The sequence below is a fragment of the Equus quagga genome, chromosome 2 (genome assembly GCF_021613505.1).
Source record: "Equus quagga isolate Etosha38 chromosome 2, UCLA_HA_Equagga_1.0, whole genome shotgun sequence".
In the NCBI taxonomy this organism is placed as follows: domain Eukaryota; kingdom Metazoa; phylum Chordata; class Mammalia; order Perissodactyla; family Equidae; genus Equus; species Equus quagga.
Window position 1 is genome coordinate 105,693,025 of NC_060268.1, and position 18,479 is coordinate 105,711,503.

At 50.2% G+C, this 18,479-nt stretch overlaps 1 protein-coding gene across 1 annotated transcript in view; it reads right to left on the bottom strand.

Annotated features, from left to right (window-relative positions):
• C2H1orf198 (chromosome 2 C1orf198 homolog) overlaps nt 1–17,052 on the bottom strand; it is a 33,571-nt gene extending 16,519 nt beyond the window's left edge. Inside the window, exons 1-2 of the mRNA XM_046654095.1 lie at nt 16,669–17,052; nt 3,517–3,567 (exon numbers count right to left, since the gene is read on the bottom strand). Coding sequence (XP_046510051.1) covers nt 3,517–3,567; nt 16,669–17,010 — 393 coding nt within the window. The 5' untranslated portion in view covers nt 17,011–17,052. The remainder of the gene's footprint in view (nt 1–3,516; nt 3,568–16,668) is intronic.
• Nucleotides 17,053–18,479: the final 1,427 nt, after the last annotated feature.

Consider the following 18,479-nt stretch of genomic DNA (forward strand, 5'->3'; position numbering starts at 1 on the left):
TGATGTCATAAGGCAGAATGCAGAATGGTGGCTGCCCAGAGCTGGGGGAGCGGGATGGGGAGCTGTTTACTGGGGACAGAGTTTCAGTTGTGCAAGATGAAAAGAGTTCTGTGGATGGATGGCAGTGATGGCTGCACAACCATGTGAACGTGGTTAATGCCACTGAACTGCACGTTTAAAAAGGTTAAGATGGCAAATTTTATGTTATGTGTATTTTACTACAATTTAAAATTTAAAAACAAAGCAATAGATGACGGATAAACAATCGCATGAAATGACCTGGCGTCACAGATGCCAGGGTGTGGAATCTTAGATAAAAAATGGTTACAAATTCTCGGCAACTCTCCTTCAAGAGCTGAGACCTATTTCCTTAGACCTTGAATCCGGGCTGGACTGTGCCTCGATGTGACCAGCAGAACAAAGCGGAAGCGACACTGTGCGATTTTCAGAGGGCTTGTAGGCTTCCACTCTTGTGCCAGGGAATTCTTCCACCACCACAGGAAGAAGGCCAGGCTGGCTTGTTGGACATGTGGCCTGGCTGACGGCCAGCACCAACCAGACACGGAAGTGAGGTTATCTTAGAGCAGCCGGCTGCCATCGGGCTGTCAGATGACACGGGAGCCATCCCAGGCAAGGCCAAAAGAAGAACAGCCCGGCTGAGCCCTCCCAGGCTGCTGACCCACAGAAGCATGAGCAAAACAACGGCTGCTTTAAGCCATGAAGTTGTGGGGTCATTTGTTATGCATTAGCAGATAACTGATAGAAGGAGGACAAGAAACAGCATCTGAGTCTCCAGTCCTGCACTTGGAGATGGAGGCCACCCAGCCCTGGCTAAAGCCACCTCCTGTTTGCAGCTCTCCAAAGAGGTTCTTATCAGGCTTTAAGCCCCAAGGAACAAGGTGACAAAGCCCGGGAAGCAGGGAGGCAGGGCTTGGAGCTTAAGGCTTGGGAGGTGTGAGTGGTGGGACTTCTGTGAGTGGTGGGACTTCTGAGAACTCGACATTGACTCATGAAGACAGAGTAGGGATGATGAGCTCCTCTGCTCTCTGGGATGCCGTCATCCTGCCTCTACAAAGTTCTAACGCTAAACTACATAAGTCTGATGCTGAGAGATCAAACTGAAAGGTGAGGACACATAGCGAGCCCACCAATTCCTGAAAGCTGCTGCCTCCCTCATTGAAAGGGAACATGAAATGGGACTGAGAACTCTGAGCCACAAAGACAATGCCTTTTACTAAAAGGATGCAAGTTAAGATGGTCAGCATATTCTAACCTGGCTTTATTGAGCCTTCTCAATATACCAGGTTCCTAAGGGACCTGGCTAGGGGGCTGTGGACACACAGCACCGGCACGTGTGTGATTCCCACTGGACCCTATCAGTTCTTGATCCCAAGGCCTTTCCCAGGCACTGTTCCCCATGCCAGCCCTAGGACCTGAGCCCATCTCAGCAGCTGCCCAGACGCTGCCCCATCCTTATCCCAGAATGTCATCTGCAGCAAGTTATAATAGATGAATGTCCTGCCCCGCAAACAGCTGATTCGGGAACATTTAACAAGGTAAATTCTGAAGAGAGCCGGTATTCTCATGGGGCACACGATGGACTTGGGGCTTAGAACATTCTAACTACTTTGACTTCTCTGTGCCTTTATCACTGTGATACCATCTAATACAGGGTCCAGTCCAGGAAAATCTGTGCTGCTTTCTGGGCCACTGTACCCAAGCTGTCCCTTCCCAACCCACAGAGCACCTACTTGCCTCTTACTACGAGGTTTCACCCACGGGATCACTGGGAGGCCATATGAGAGGAATATGGAGGGCCCTGGCTGAATGCCAACGCGATGATGTACTTCCTACCCATCTACAACTTCCTGCACGATGTCACTAGACAAGGGCTTCGTTGCCGGATTTAGGAGCTACTGTTATTCCAGGCTGCTCGTTGAAGGCTAGCTATCCTTCACTGTCTCCCACCCCAACCTCAGCCACCCCTTCCCCCAGTGTCCAGATGCCTAGGGAGACTCCAGCTTCTGGTCACGCCATTTTCGCTCACCCTGCCCTCTGCACAGACTGAGGTTATTCATCAGCAGTGGAAATAAAACATAGCACATGTGGGATGCAGAGGTTGGCCTCTTGGTTTTAGGATGTTAGGAGCCCATGCAGCGGTACAATGAAGGCAGAAGGCCCCTGTGCTTGCTGGATGAACCTGTTCCTCCGAATCGAGGCCATGTACTCTCACAACCAACTTTTAACACTAATGTGAGACTCGCCTCAACCGTCACAGGCATCACCTAGCCTGGGGCCGTCAGCACTCTCACTAAATGCTGCCTGTGTGCAACAATGCCAGCTGTCCTTCCCCATCTGAACCCTGGTCAAATATCTCATTTTAAGACACAGGGCCCCAGGTGAGGCCTTTCAGGCCTCCGGAGACTGACCCCCTCATTGCCTTGCCCCACTCTGACCCTCCTCCTCCCCCCAGGCCCCCTGGCTGCCCACTTCTGCTGGGATGAGCAACTGCGGGACAAGTGAAAAGCCAAGAAATAAGCCTCTTCAAGTATCAGTGCTTGAAATCCCTGATCTGACTCAAGTCTAAGCCCTATTCCAGGCACGCAGTCGTCTTCCTCACCCCCATTATGGAAAGACACCTTCCAAAACACAGCACTGAATGTTCTAGAATTCAGAGAATCCAAGGAAAAAATTCCTTCTTTTTCTTGGATTAGAGACACCTGCCCTTGGGTCACTTAGCTGCTTGTTAACGCACTTCTACTGGGGCGACTGGGGAGGAGGTGGGAAACGAAGTGAGTTAAGCTTGATATTCATAAGCAACTCTGGCAATAATAATAATAATAAGTGAATGACTAGGAAACCAGAGTTAGCAATCCAAGTTGGGCTGTATTAGCTACTGCACCGGTATGTGTATCCAGGGGCTACTTCTGCTTCACATGGTACACAGAGCAGGCTCTCCCTCTTCTCTTGCACGTTCAGGACTCTCGCCCATAGAGCTGACTCTTCCAGGCAATTCTGACAGATCTGCAGTCTTGTCTCTGCCACTGTGTCTCCCTTGTCCCCACATCTACCCAGCTTCCTGTCCCTGTTGTCCTTCTGATTTCATTTTAATAAAAGCAGCTATACTGGGCCTCCCTCCGCCCTCACCAAAAAGAGCCCCCTTCAACGCTTTGCCTTTGGAGCACCCCCACCAAGGTCTAAGTGGTGGTGGGTGGAGGCAGGAGCAAAGAAAGGGCCCCTGACAGGCCTGAGCCTGCCAGTCAAAGGGCATCACTGGGCCCGGCTGATGATACTGACGACTGCTTTCAACTCCACCGCCACCCCACACACACCAGTTTCCTAAGTCACCACAGTTCTCTCCCCTCCGCCTCTCCTTGTCCGCCAGCAATGGCCACATCACCTGCAGCCAGGCAGTGGGGCCGCTGTCTTCCGAGTCCACCAGATGCTGAAAGAGAAATAGAGAGCGACGCAACTCTTTTAAAAACGACAAACAAATCTAAATTTAATCCAACTTACCCTTGTTTCCCAGGAGAAGGGGGCAGAGTGCTCATCTTGCCAAGTTATGTCCTGAAATAAAAATTCAAGAATAAATCTGAAATCCCCATCCAAACATACCCCATGCAAACATCCACCCCAGGCCACAGGGGATCCAAAACTTAGGAATATCCCAACTCCCGGCTCAAAACAGGCCTGATGCTGTGACGCTATGCCGAGAATGTGCCCACCTGCTCAGGCTGGCTTCACCCTCACCTTGCTGGCTGATGCTGCCAAGCACGCCCCTCCCATCACCTGACACCTGACAAATGCCTGGGGGGCCCATGGCGGACTCCATGAGAGACTCTGAAAGAAAGGGAATAGGGCCGCACGGGCGCAGGTCTCCGCCCTGCCAGTGATCAGCCATGTGGCCATGGGAAGATGACTTTGCCTTTTGAGCCTCAGTTTCCTCACCTGTAAAAGGAGAACTGTACTTGCCTTGCAGGGTTGCTGTGAGGATTCAATGAGGTGACATATGAAAAGAATGTCAGGCAATAATCTGCCAGCCAACGCCAATCCATCTGAGCCCTGGACCCTTCCCTATGTGCCTCCCAGAGATCTGAAAGGCAGTGATCAGCAAAATCAATGGAGAAAATGCCAGTTTAATGCAAGTGCTTAATTATAATGAGAACTCTGAAATCACTCCGCAGCCTCTAACAGCAGAACACGACAGAAAGAGCCCTTCAGAACAGTCTCTGAGAATTTGATCTTGGATCCACTGTTTTGTTCATTGGCCTAAACAAACGACCAGAGAAGTGGCCTTTCCTTGGCGACCCCTCTAACCCCCAGCTGTCTTCCTGTGCTGGCAAATGTCTCATGTGCGCCCAGCTTCTACTGGGGATCATATTTCCTAAACCAAAGATTGGGACACAGTGGGCGATACAGACTGAAAATGGGATAAAATATTTTAAATTGAGACTGTCCTTCCATAAAGTACTTCCCACCCAGAGGTACTCCCCGCCCCAAGGAGGTTAGCTGGCTCCCTACTCCTCGACAAGGCACCAGGCTGCTTCCTGCAGAGCCCACTTCATCCCCAGCCTCAGCCTCTGAACTGGTCTGCATGTCTCCTGTCACTCCTGGCCATCAGTCAAAACTTTAAAAATGAGAAGGAACGTGGCCACTGCCCTCCCATTTGGAATTTCAGTTAGAACCAAGTCACTTCTCAATTTACAGACTCTGCCCTTCCAAAAATGGAAATGGGCTGCCTGGAGGAATGTGAATTAATTAAGCCTTCATGAAGTCACCGGGCAGAGGCTGGAGGCCCAGCCTTCAGGGGCACGGGGGCTCCTGTGTCCATGTCCCTGTGCGTTTGTGGGGGAGGAGAGTGTAGTTGAGCTAAATGACCTGAAAGTCCCTACAATTCTATGATCTCAGGGCCCTCTAAGTTCCTCTTAGAAGTAACAAAACAAGAAGGACTTTGTTTGCCGATGGGTAAAATAAAGGAGGCCAAAGGAACGAAAATATTGTTTATTCTAGATTTGGATCAGTGGGAAAAAAGGAAAATCAACTGGCAAATGTGCTCCTTCTATCCCAAGGTAGGACAGCCCAGTGGGCACCTCAGTGGACAGAGGAGGTATGCTGGGCAGGCAGACACAGAGAAGGGAGCAGGGCAAAGGGCAGGGCAGGCCAGGACTGGACTCTCCTTATTGTGTGATACGATCCATCTTCTAAATGTTAATTATGCAGCTTGAGTCTCTCTGAAAGATTAAAATAATAAGGCTTTTGGCTTTGCAAGGTGAATGAATGTAAGACTCTGAGAAATGAAGATTTAGCCTGGAGCTTAGTGAGCTCACTCTGCAGTGGCTGCAGCCCATATAAGCCAAAATTCCGAGGGGGTTGTCGAAAAAGAGAGGGTCACACTGTGATTTCTCCCCAACTTGGTGTCAAGTCAATGGTCTTTTGTTTGCTCCGGCAAGAAACTGAGTCAAGGGGCAAATTCCTTAGATGTCTGCAATTCTGAGCTCATGAAAAGTAATAAAACGCTTAACAAAAATAAACATGCCAAACAAAAATGTGATTGAAGCTCTGATGTCAGCCGTTGGCTGCACACTCCAGCCACAAAAAGCGTTGGCGGCAAGAACAGGCTCCCTAGGCAGTTGGATGCAAAACGGCATCAGAATTGCAAAGTGGTAGCACACGCATGTGCGCAGGCACACACGCACACACAGTGCCATCTTTCTTCTACTCCCACGATGACCAGCAGACAACCAAACCGTGGCCAGGCAGATGCTTGTGGACAACCACATACGCTTCTGTGGGGGGCCTGGAAGGCTCCCCCCACCTGCCTCCCTGGCGCCCAAGAGCTGAAACCATCAAAGCACCAAAGCACATCTGCTACTTAGACCACAGGACACCACCGGGTGGGCTTCATTTTGGCCAAAAGTTATCCTCAGAGTCAAATTCCTCTCCATAAGGGGCATCCAGATCAAGGGCCACACCGAATCTCTCTGGACACGATTTTTCCTCTGGAGCACAGCACAGGAAGGAACCTCAGGTTGCCAAATCCCAAAGGAGAAGGCCAAAAAGCAGCCGGGAAGCCAGTGAGGGCCACGGGGCACACAACCCCTGGCAATTATCAGAGGCCAGCGCAACATGTGGGAGGCTCTGCTGGTCTCCACCTGGCTCCAGGACCCAGAATGGATGGGCACCAAGGCCCTGAGCTCTCACTCTTATCTGGGAAATGTTCACCCAATACAGTGTCACCTCCTGAGGGAAACAGTATTTCTTAAAAAATAAGAACACACATTCTCTGCCCCTGGTACCAGAATGTCTACTAGCACGAAAGTTCCAGCACTTACTACTCGATTATTTGATAAAGAACAGATGCCAGAGTGTTTTAAGATCTCTGGGGGCCCCAGACATTTTACTTTCAGAGGCTGCAACCAGCTGTGAGCTTGAGCAGGTTTGCACCAACTCATGAGAGCTGACTGTGAAATTTTTAGGAAATTTTCAAACCTATTGTGAAACATAAACCGTTATTAAAAGTTAAATTATACAAATTCATAATTAAATACATTGTATTAAAAACAAAAGTAATATCGTTCACACCCATGATGACTATTATTAAAAAAACAAAAAATGGGGCTGGCCAGGTGGCAGGTGGTTAAGTTTGCACATTTTGCTTTGGCAGCCCAGAGTTCACGGGTTTGGATCCCTGGCACAGACCTACACACTGCTCCTCAAGCCTACATGCAAAATAGATGAAGACTAGGGGGGCTGGCCCTGTGGCCGAGTGGTTAAGTTCGCGCGCTCCGCTGTAGGCGGCCCAGTGTTTCGTTAGTTCGAATCCTGGGCGCAGACATGGCACTGCTCATCAGACCACGCTGAGGCAGCGTCCCACATGCCACAACTAGAAGAACCCACAACGAAGAATACACAACTATGTACCGGGGGGCTTTGGGGAGAAAAAGGAAAAAATAAAATCTTAAAAAAAAAAAAATAGAGGAAGACTGGCACAGATGTTAGCTCAGGGCCAATCTTCCTCAGGAAAAAAAAAGAAAGGAAGTAAAATGACAAGTGTTGGTGACGATGTGGAGAAACTGGAACCCTCAAACGTTGCTGGTGGGAATGTAACATGGTACAGCCAGTACAGGAAACAGTGTGGCTGTTCCTCAAAAAAAACTAAACGCAGAATTACCATTTGATCCAGCAATTCCACTCCTAGGTATACAGTCATGCGCCACATAACGATGTTTTGGTCAGTGACAGACTGCAGATACAATGGTGGTTCCACAAGACTAGTACCATACAGCCTAGATGCATAGTAGGCCACACCATCTAGGTTTGTGTAAGGACACTCTACGATGTTCGCACAATGACGAGATCACCTAATGACGCATTTCTCAGAACGCACCCTCGCTGTTAAGTGACACGTGACTGTATAGCCAAAAGAATTGAAAGTAAGGACTTGAGCAGATCCTTGCACGCCAGTGTTCACTGCAGCTTTATTCACAATGGCCAAGAGGTAAACACAACACAAATGTCCATCAACAGATGAATAAACAAAATGTGGTATACACGCACAACAGAATACCACTCAGGCTTAAAAAGGAATGAAACTCTGACACATGCTACAACACGGATGACCCTTTAAGATGCTATGCTAAATGAAATATGCCAGTCACAAAAGGTCAAATGTTGCACGATCCCACTTATTTGAGGTATTTAGAATAGGGAAATTCACAGAGACAGACCGTAGACTAGAGTTTACTAGTAGGGAGGGAGGAATGAGAAATTATTGTTTAATGGATACAGAGTTTCTGTTTGAGGTGATGGTAAGGTTCTAGAAATGGATGGTGGCGTCGGCTGCACAACATTGTGAATGTACTAAATGCATGCTTAAAAATGGTTAGAACGGTAAATTTTATGTTATGTATATTTCAACACAATAAAAAAATCTGAAAAGACTACATACTGTATGATTCCAACTACATGACATTCTGGAAAGGGCAAAATTATGGAGACAGTAAAAAGGTCAGTGGTTGCCAGGGGTTAAAGGGAGGGAGGAATGAACAGGCAGAGCACAGAGAATTTCTAGGGCAGTGAAATACTCTATACTATATTGTAATGATGGACTTTTCTCAAGACCCATAGCTGGTACAACCCCAGTGTAAACTATGGACTTTGGGCCATAACCATGCGTCAATGTTAAGTTCATCCATTGTAACAAACGTCCCATTCTGGTGGGGGATGCTGATAGAGGGGGAGGCCGTGCACGTATAGGGGTAGGCAGTGTGTCAGAACCCTCTGTACTTTCACTCAGTTTTGTAAACTGCTCTAAAAAATAAAATTTGTCAAAAAAGTGTGCCCCCCCCCGAAAAACCCCACAAAGGTGATAATACTCAAAACTCATCATTTCCTAATTACCTTAGTACATTTTGCTCTTATCTATGCTTTTGAGGTTATTTGCCTCTACCCCATCTGCAAGATGTAAAGTGCATCGAGAACACGCCACAGGGGTGGTCCTGCACCTCCCTGCCCGGCTCCGGTTCGGTGAGTCCCAGGGGGGCTGGCAGGAGGCCCTTGAGGAGCAGCTGCTCCTCTGCAATCAGCAGGCTACGCATCAGGGCTGGTCCCCCTCACGCCCCCCTGAGCCAGAAGTTAACCATTTACCAACACCACCTCAGCCTGCAACCAATATCAAACACACTGAAATTCACCCCATTCTACGTTAAATGTAATTTTTATTATTAAATTTTAGAAGGATTTGGGTACTTTTGCTGTTGAAATTATTTGGTTATAAGTAACATCTATAATTGGTTATGATTTCTCTGTAAAAGTCATGACCAGTCTAAAATGAGAACCTCTGGTCTTAAAATTCATTTCAAATGTGAAATTTTCTAAATATTAATCTTTCCTCTTAAGCTGTCGGGAGACTACTGAACATTAATTCTTTATACCTTTCTTTCCAATTTTAGGGCCAGCGAATTTTACTGCTGTGTCTCGAGCGTGTGTGTGGGACGGATAGTGCCTGTGGACAGCATGGTCTGCAGGGGCTGTCCCCTAGGTCCTCCACAGGTCAGCCTGAGAAAGGAAGTGGGCCCAGGAGCACGGGCCTCTGAGCTCCCACGACACAAAGCCAGGCCACCAGCAGCCAGGAAGCGGCACCTTTCCTGTAACACTCAAAGAAGTGCTTCTGAGACCCCTGCAGTACTGTGCAAGTCTAGTCTACACTCTGGGCCTCTGAAGGACAGGCTGGGGGCCCTTCTGCAGCCTTGGCCTGGACAAACTGCACCTTCCTGCAGATGCCCTCTCTATGGCACATCTGTCATAAGTATCCAGTGGGAAGGGCCCCTTCCTGGGTCCTTGCTGGTCTTGGCTTCCCAGTGGAGCTGTTCATAGACACCAGACTCAAGACTCTCTGAAGAGCGCCCCTACCCTAGCGGTTCCCAGGCCCAGCTGTAAATCAGAATCACCTGGGGTGCTGTTCCCTCTAAGACGCAGAATGTATGGGTCCCATTCACCTTAGTTTTAAAAAACCAACAGCTCCCAAGGTAATTCTGATGCAGCTGTTCCACTGGGCAGCTCACTAGTTCAGTCCTCCAGAGGACGGCTGACTCCCTCTTCGTGTCGGGAACACTGGGCCACACAGGCTGTGCTTGCTGACCTCCAGGGCTCAGGGGTCACCTCCGTCTGCTCAGGCCACCCCACGTGCAGAGGCGCTCTCAGTCAATACTGCTAGGTGGCTCTCATCATCCCCAGATGAGGACTTCCACTAAAGCAGCCCTGGTTCAGGCTGCTCTCACGAGAGAGCAGGGTTTTCTGGGCCAGCTCGCACCCACCTTACTTTGGGGCAGGAAAATCAGGGTTCTGAGTATTAGCATAATCAACCAACGCAAATTAACAGTCTCCCAGCACACTGCAAGGCTCCAGCATAACAAGAATCACATTGAAAGGTTCCTTTTATTTCTTTTATTCTTCCCAGCATTCAAAGATTACATAAAAACTACTACGAGTACATTTCTAATAACATTGTTGCGTAACCACAGTAAGTATGGAACCATACACAGTAAACACTCTTATCCGTAGAGTCAGAAGATGCTGCAGGCTTTGTTAAATTTCCCCTCCTACCTGGAGTGCCAAATTTCTAACAGCTAGAATCCCAACCATTAAGCTCCCCAGAAATACATTTGATTTTTCGTGCGTGACTCAGAAGCACCATCAGGATGCTGGAACATTGCAAGGCACTCAGTGGAAGCCTAAATTGTCACTGTACTCCTGAAGTCCATAAATTAGGGGAGTTTCTGCTTGATAGATGGTGGAATCTTGGCTTAAAGGTAATAAATTTAAACTGCGAAATACTATAAGCCAGAGAAATAAAGCTCAGCGAGCAGAGCTGCGGGAGTAGGGCGGACACTCCTCTACGTGCTGTCTCTTCTCTGTAGCGATGTCAGGGGCCAGGGCCTCTTGGCACACCCAGCACAGAGCACATGCCTCCTGGGGAGCTGTTTAGTGTCAGTCTGTACCTCAAAGACGCAGTAGCATATTAAAAACAGGCGTGAGGCAATGACACTCCCTGGTATCTAGCCAAATGAGCTGAAAACTTAGGTCAACACAAAAAACCGCACTTGATGTTTATAGCAGCTTTATTCATCACTGCCAAAACCTGGAAGCAACCAAGATGTCCTTCGGCAGGGGAATGGATAAATAAACTGCGGTCCATCCAGACGATGGAATATTACTCAGCACCAAAAAGGAAATGAGCTATCAAGCCATGAAAAGACATGGAGGAACCTTAAATGCATACTGCTAAGTGAAAAAAAAAAAATGAAAGGCTACATAATGTATGATTCCAACTATATCACATTCTGGAAAAGGCAAAACTATGGAGACAATAAAAAGATAAGTGGTTGCCAGGGGTTAAGGGGGAGGAAGGGATGAACAGGCAGAGCACAGAGGGTTTTAGGGCACTGAAAATACTCTGTATGATATTATAATGGTGCATACACACCACACACATTTGTCCCAACCCACAGAACGTACAACACCAAGAGTGAGCCCCAGTGTAAACTATGGACTTTGGTGATGATGACGTGTCAATGTAGGTTCATCGATTGTAACCATGTACCACTCTGGTGGGGGATGTTGACAGTGGGGGAGGCTGTGCCTGTGTCAGGCCAGGGGGTATAACGGAAATTCTGTATTTCTGCTTAATTTTGCTGTAAACCTAAAACTGCTCTAAAAGATAAAGTCTCCTCCAAAAAGGGGAGGAGTGAAGAAGAATGATTAAAATATGCTCTTTTTCACCAACTGCTTCTTCTTAGGGACTATTGTTTATATATTTATGGAATCTATGCTTTTCCCTTTGACTTTTAATATATTTACCTGCGCTAAGAGGGTTTCCATAGCTGGAAGTACAGAATTGCAGTTCCAACAACAGAAAAGGAGCTAAGATTTAACCACTGGGCAGGTTCCACCACAAACACAAATTCAGAAACTCAGGCCTCCACAGACCACAGCAGAAACAAAACCTTGGCGCCCACGTGGTAATAAGAGCAAGGGGTTGATGGAGGTGAGTTGTAAGGAAATGGAGAGAAAAATAAATAGGAAGTTGAAACAGACAGGTCTGGTCTTCATTTATTTTTTTTTTCCGAGAAACAGGTATTTTTTCTGCTACCAAGGGAATCTCTTGCTTAGAGTGAAGAAGTGACTCCTGTCAATTAAAAGACGACTCCAAACCGGCAAGGACGCTTCCCAGCTCTGGCCCCTCCCTCCCTGCATGACAGTAAACAAGTCATTTAATTTCTTTGCAAAACCTGTTCCCTGGCAGCCACTGGGCCACCCTCCCACGGAAGTGAGGGCCTGTGTGGCTGCCTTAGGTCCCAGGCTCACCTGTTCAACACCCTGGAGCCCCAGCTAGGCAGGGTACCAGGCCAGGTGCCACTCTGGGCAGAGAACCATCAGTCTGAATGGGGAAGCCTGTGGGAGGGGCCCAGCGCCTCCCCCTTGCAGCCTGTGGAACTGGATTTGGATCTCACCTCCTGCCCAGGACCAGGGCCCAGAACCCTGGGTACAGGGACACGGACAGCCACATCCACTCTGTCATCTTTTCTAAAAAATACATGGATCTGCCAGACAGAAGGTGGGAATCCTAATTATACATTCCACTCATCTTAAAAAACAAATTAAATACTGAGAAAGTAACTCTCAAATTTCCTTTTTGTTTCCTTGCCAAAGGCTGAAAAAAGAAAAGGCGGAGCTGCCAGCGTGAAAGGGGAGGAGGAACCCTCACGTGTTATAGGTCCTGCCTCAGGAAGCCATATCTCCAACCTGCAGCCAGCAAGCATCCGGGTCCCTGCAGGACAGGGAGGCTGTGGGTGCGGGGGACACTTCCAAAAGCAGCTGGTCATGCTAAGCTATTGAAGAGGGGGCGGAGCTGTCTGGCTCCAGGACCTTAAAACATGCAAAATCCAGATCAGGGTCCCTGGGGACAAGCATCTGGAAACACCCTTCCTGCCCAGCTCCATCTACTTATAGAGAGGTGGAAGAGGCAAGTAGTTCCATGAGAAGTAAATGCACCCCCTGCCCCAATTTCTGGGGTCACCTGCTTATGATCCATTTGGAGCCAAGAACGGGGCACAGACTTCAGAACCCTGAACTCTCACCAACGTGCTCAGATCCTGCTAGATCGTGCTCAGATCCTGCTGGATCCATGGCAAGGAGTTTGGGAGTGGCAGCAGGAAGCAGAAAGCGACACATTCCTAAAAATTTGTTTGTTTTTTTTTTCCTATTTGATAACAGGAAGCAGCAGAAACCAACCGGGGTGATTTCCAAACCCTTTCTAAAATGAAAACCTTTCATCTCCCAAAGGAAGCCATTCCCAAAACTTTATGGTTGAAGGAAGAACCTAGTAATGGAGAAGCATGGGGAAATCAGACTGTTAAAAGTATCCCTTTGCAAACATGCCTTAATGTTCTTACCTAATACTTGACCCAAAGGGCATGCGCCAGTGTCTGCGTCTGCTCCAAGCCAGGCCTGAGAGCCACTCATTCCAGGACAGAGAGCCACGCACTAAGAGGGGAGCGCCCCGCTGGCGGCGTGGCCAGGACTGGAAGCCAGGTCTGGGGACGCCAGGTGCTCCTCTTCTTTTGCTGAGAGATAAGTGTTCCTATGACAGCAGCTCTAGAAGCTCTGCATTGGAGGGGCTTGGGGAGATCATGGGGGACGGGAGAGGCTGGTGGCCTCGCACTGAAGCTCTACAGATCACGTGTTCATGTGGGGGGCTTTTTAAAGGAGCTGGTGAAGATTACGGGAGGGTTCAGCATCCCTAAAGCTAGAACGCCTCCAGTGTCTAATATAATAGACCTTGAGGAATATTTGCTCAATTGATTCCCTTCCGGAAGTATGAACCGAAAAACCAAAAGGTCCCCTCAGGGCTTCAGTGCTCAAAGGCGGCCCCCCTCCCTCTCTGCCCCAGCCTGGTCACCTGGCAAGGGTGGATCTGGACCCGGGCCCTGGTCTTCTCGATTTACAGACAACGAGGGTAAAAAGGCACACATGACGCCACACTGCGGCACCTGACCTCCACACAGCGGGACCTCCACACTGTGAACTGAGCCCTGACCACGCTCACAGCCACCAAGATCTATGACCATCACTAGACAATCAAGCTTCTACCTGTCTGTTCCTGTGATACATAAGAACGACCGGATGACGGTCACATTTGCAGGCTGTATTTGCATGACTGGACTTAAAACGTTGTTATACAATATGCAAAAATGTTACTGGTGATGGGGGAGAGGGATTGAAAAAACAGGCGATCTTGTTGTCCTTCAGGGTAGCTGACAGGGGGCCACAACCTGAAGCTGGTGTGACTGCTGGTCAGGACACAGGCCACATCACGTCCACACTATGGACAGAGCACACGGAGGTTTCAAATGTGTGCCCCAAGGCACAGCACCCGAGCCCCAGGCTTAGCAACAGCAGGAACTTATTGATTTCATGACAGTCAGTGATTTCACAAGTGGAAATGGAGAGACCAGCTAATGCTAATATTCTCACCATCAGCAGCAGCAACCATTTTTTAAGTCCCTAGGCCTTCCATACTCATTATCTTGACTGTCATTCTGTTAATGCGATTCCCATTGCAGAGGCAAGAAAACTGACGCTCAGAGAGGTTGGTGATTTACCACGGTCAAAAGGCCAGTACATGGAGGGGCCAAAATTCAAACCCAAGACTGACTACAAAGCCCAGGCTCTTTCTATTACAGCCTTAGGAAAGACCCTCGGAACCCAGTATACTGGGTGGTCTCTCATCTAGGTATTAACAAAGCCCAGCCCTGCTTACCATCTAAAGTCAGAGAGCGGTGGTTCCCCTGGAGCTCCCACCCATCGGACAGGGCCATCTGTGAATGCTGGGGGTGGTCAAACTCTCAGGGCACTGGGGGGCCCTGGGGAGCATTCTCCATGCCATGACAGGCTGTGGAGGCCCCTGGGACCACATGAGAAGACAGATGAAGTGGGAAGGGACAGATCAAGAGGGAAGGGAATGAAACTCAACCTGGTTTAGGACCCTTTTGGACAAAACTGGGGCCACCTATTCAGGCCACTCTGTCCAGCAGCCTAGCCAGGGGTCACCCCCCAGCCTGTCCTTATCCATCTTCGCTTGTGCCCAGGAGATGGCCCTCCTCCTGGGCATGAGACCACCAACTCTACTTTGGTGCTAACCTCTTGCAGGTCTGTGGGAATGCATTTTAAACTCCCTACCGCCCTTAAACTACACAGCTACTGCGGACAAAAATACAGCCTGGGCAGTGTTTCTGTGTACCTCTCCTCAAATTCAGTGTCTCTCTGCCATTGGTGCTGACATTGGCCAGATGCATTCCGGGGCATGCTCTCAGCCCGTTTCATAAAGCTGAGTTCAACTGTGAAAAACAGGGCTGGTGTGCTCCTGGAAGGCCATGCAGGTACCACGGTGAACAGTTCCATTTGCTACTAAATCACATTGGGTTTACAAATTCAAAAACAGCGCAGTCTGGCACCCAGTTAAGGAACTAGAGTACAAAATTAACTTGGCCGCATCTTTCCTTATCAGTGATATCCGGCCCTTATATGCCCTGGGCGTTTTGAAGATGAGTAGACGTGTGGATATTCTCAGCCAGACACAAAGCCAAAAAAAAATGACAGCCACTCTCCAACATCTGTAAGTACTTACAGGTTTACTTCCTCTCATATTTATTTCTTCAGGACTTTTCCAAAGAGGGGCTGCCTGCTTTTTCATCACCCAAATCTGAGTACAAACACTGCAAACGTCTTTTGAGAGAAGCATATTTTCACACTGAGATGTTTCAGCCCTGGGAATGCATTGTAAACCTCTATTTTCTTCTCTCCAGTTTACCACACTCTTGTTTTCCCTGGCAAAGGCTTTAGAGTTTCATTCTGTCAGAATAAGGCAACGTCGGCAGCATATTCTGTCCCCTCTCACTTCCCTCACATTAAAGTGGGTTGACGACCACAAACATTTTGTATTCATCAATGTCTCAGCACGCGCAAGCCTGCAAATCAGATTCAACCCTCATTCTTAGCTAGAATTCCTTCCACAGTCCACAACTTCCTCCAGAAAACTCTCCTAGCCCAGGTCCTCCTTCCTGCAGCCTCGCAGCCTTAACAGGGCGCCAACTTCACTTTTCTCCATCTGCTCCTTTTGACTGGCCCTCCAGGCAAAAGTTGAGTTTGAAAGGCCAAGTAGCCACAAGTGCAAATTCTAATGGCACCAAACAGGTTTTAGTTAAACACACAAGAAAAAGACCAAGTTTCTGAGCAGCGCAGAACACTCAGGCCTTTGTGACTTAGTGTGGCTCATTTCTGAGTTTTTCCTTGCCTAGTTTCAGTGTTTCTTCCTTCACAATGACCACCCCTCTAGAAGTCTGGGCATCTCCAGTGTCTAGGTCAGAAACCCAGACATGCACTTATATGTAGCAAAGGTTTGCTGCAGCTCATTCAAACTTATCCTTGAGTTTTCCAGTGGAAAAACGGGGCCACCATGCTCACCCCCAAAACAAAGCTGCACACACCCTGCTCCCTCGGGAAACATCTTAGGGCTTTGGGTTTCACCTCCGAATCCTGGAAGGCACCTCTTCCTTGTTGACATCTTGCTTGGCAATTTCACTTTCCCCATACAGCTCATCACAAATATTAATATTAATATGTATATTTTGCTGAATTCCCGCCCTGGCAGACATGGGGTGGGTATTATTATCCTCCGTTTACACCGGGAGGGAACTGAGGCTCTAAGAGGTTGTCACTCACGGCCATTCAGCTAAGTGGCAAAGTGGATTAGAACCCAGGCTTGTTTGGCTTAAAATGCCTTGCTGTTGCCTCGCTTAAGAACAGCTGTCTTCAGCTCTGGGAGAAGTCTCTGGATCCGGTGCGGCCCAGCGGAGCAGATTTAGATTGAGGGTCTTTTAAAGATCTCCTCCTCTCGGCGATTCTCAACAAACTCCCTCTGGGGAGCCCCCACCCCCCGACCTTCGGCTCTGGGACGCCCCTTCCACCCACTCCCATTCCTGCGCCTTCTCCTTTCCAGCCCCTACCACCGCGACCCTTTGGGGTTACATGCCCGCAGGTGCCCACCCGGTTGGGGACGCATCGGGGCGCGGGGAGGGGCTCAGGGTCCCCGGCCCGGCCCTCACCTACCTCGTCCCCGAAGCGCACCACCTTCTGGCCCGTGGGCCCGCGCAAGCCGGGGAAGCGCGCGAGCTCCTCGGAGTCCCCGGAGTCCCCGGGGTCGCGGGGTGCCGGGGCGCTCGGCCCCACCAGGCACCGGTCGATGATCTCGTCCTGCTGGGCGGGCGGCAGCCGCGCCCACTCGGGCCCGTACTTCTCGCGGATCTTCTCCTTGTCCTGCATGATCTTCCTGGCCATGGGGCTGAGCGACGAGAAGTAGGTGAAGCGCTTCCGCTCTCGGTCGTCCAGAGGCCGATTCCCGCTCATGACGGCCGAGCGCGAGGCCGCGATCGCCGCCGCCATGGACGCCATGCCCGGCCTGCCCGCCGCTCCCCACCCCGCGCCTCGCCCGCCCCCACCGCCCGGAGCCCCTCCCCCGCCCTCGCCCCGCCCCGCCGCGGGAGGCCCGCCCCCTGCCCCACCCCTCCCCACCCCCGAGACGGGGGCTCTTTCGTCCCCGGAGCCCCGCCCCCTGTGCCTGCCCACCTCGGTAACCCGGCGCCCCGCTGCTCCCGGGAGCCCCGCCCCCCGTGCCCCTATCCCGGGAAGTCTGCACCCCGGGCCCGCCCCATCCCGGGAACCCCGTTCCCCTCTGACCCTGGGATCACGCACTCTGCGCCCCACTGTCCCCGGGATCCCCGTTCTCAGCGCCCCCCTACCTCCGGGATCCCCCCCCGGCCCCGCCTCCCGGGAGCCCCGCCTCCCGCGTACGCCCAACCTCGGGAACCCGGCCCTCCGCGCCTCGCTTCTTGCGACCCCTTGCGGCTCCCGGCGTCCTCCCGATCCGCCCCATGGGTTCCTGCGGTACCCTCACTTTTCGGGGCCCCCTTTGGCCGGTTCACGAGGTGGCTGGCGCTTCCCCAAGTTCGCGCCCGGCGGTCTGATAGGATTGCTGGCGGTGACGGCCATAGTGCCACGTGGTCACTTGTTTGACAAAGGAAACTTTTCTCCTAATGTGCCTAAGAAAGCCCCGCATTTCAGGACCGCCGCCGCCTCCTTCCCACCCTGTGCTTTTTCCCTGCTGAGCCATCTTCTTCGCTATCTTTGAGCCGTCCCAAGACACTGGGCCGGGGGCCTGGCGCCCTGAGCTGACGGAGAAGAGGTGGGCACAGGGCAGCGAGGAGGCCCAAGGGGCCACCTGGAGAGACTGGACTAGTCGGGCACAAACTGTTAAAGTTAGTTCCCGCTCCTCCTAAAGAGACAGGACGAAGATGAAGTACCGGGTAGCTCATCCCGCCTTTATCTCATCAGGGGTGCTGGGAACACCCTTGGCAGGGCAGGTAGCAGGGCTGGCAGCCGGCGCACCTGTACCGCGTTTTGCCACTGCACCTGAAGAGGTTTTCCCCTAGCGGCCACGTGTCCTTTCCTTTCTCAGAGGCCACAAACAAGATGACAAGATTTATTTTGGAATCTCAGAACTCACAAGAACTGTCAGCATGTCTATGTTTGCAAACAAACTGAAGAGGGGTGGGAAATTTTCATAGTCGGGCAGAGAAGTGACACCCCAACAGTGGGGGCCCGATATGTCATTTTGAAGTGTGTCCCAGACCACAAAAATTAAAATAGAAATTAAAAGAACCTTTATCTGCTTTGCCATCTGGCTGATTTGAACCAGACTGTAACAGGTCTCGGAGGAGAACTAAGTAACCACGCTTAAAACAAGAAACTGCGTTTCAGCTGTTACTTAAGGTATTTACCTCTGGAGTAACACTTCGATAATTCTGTAACACAATCAGGGAAATAACTTGCAAAGTTCCGTTTTAAATGTGAGATGGCCTAAT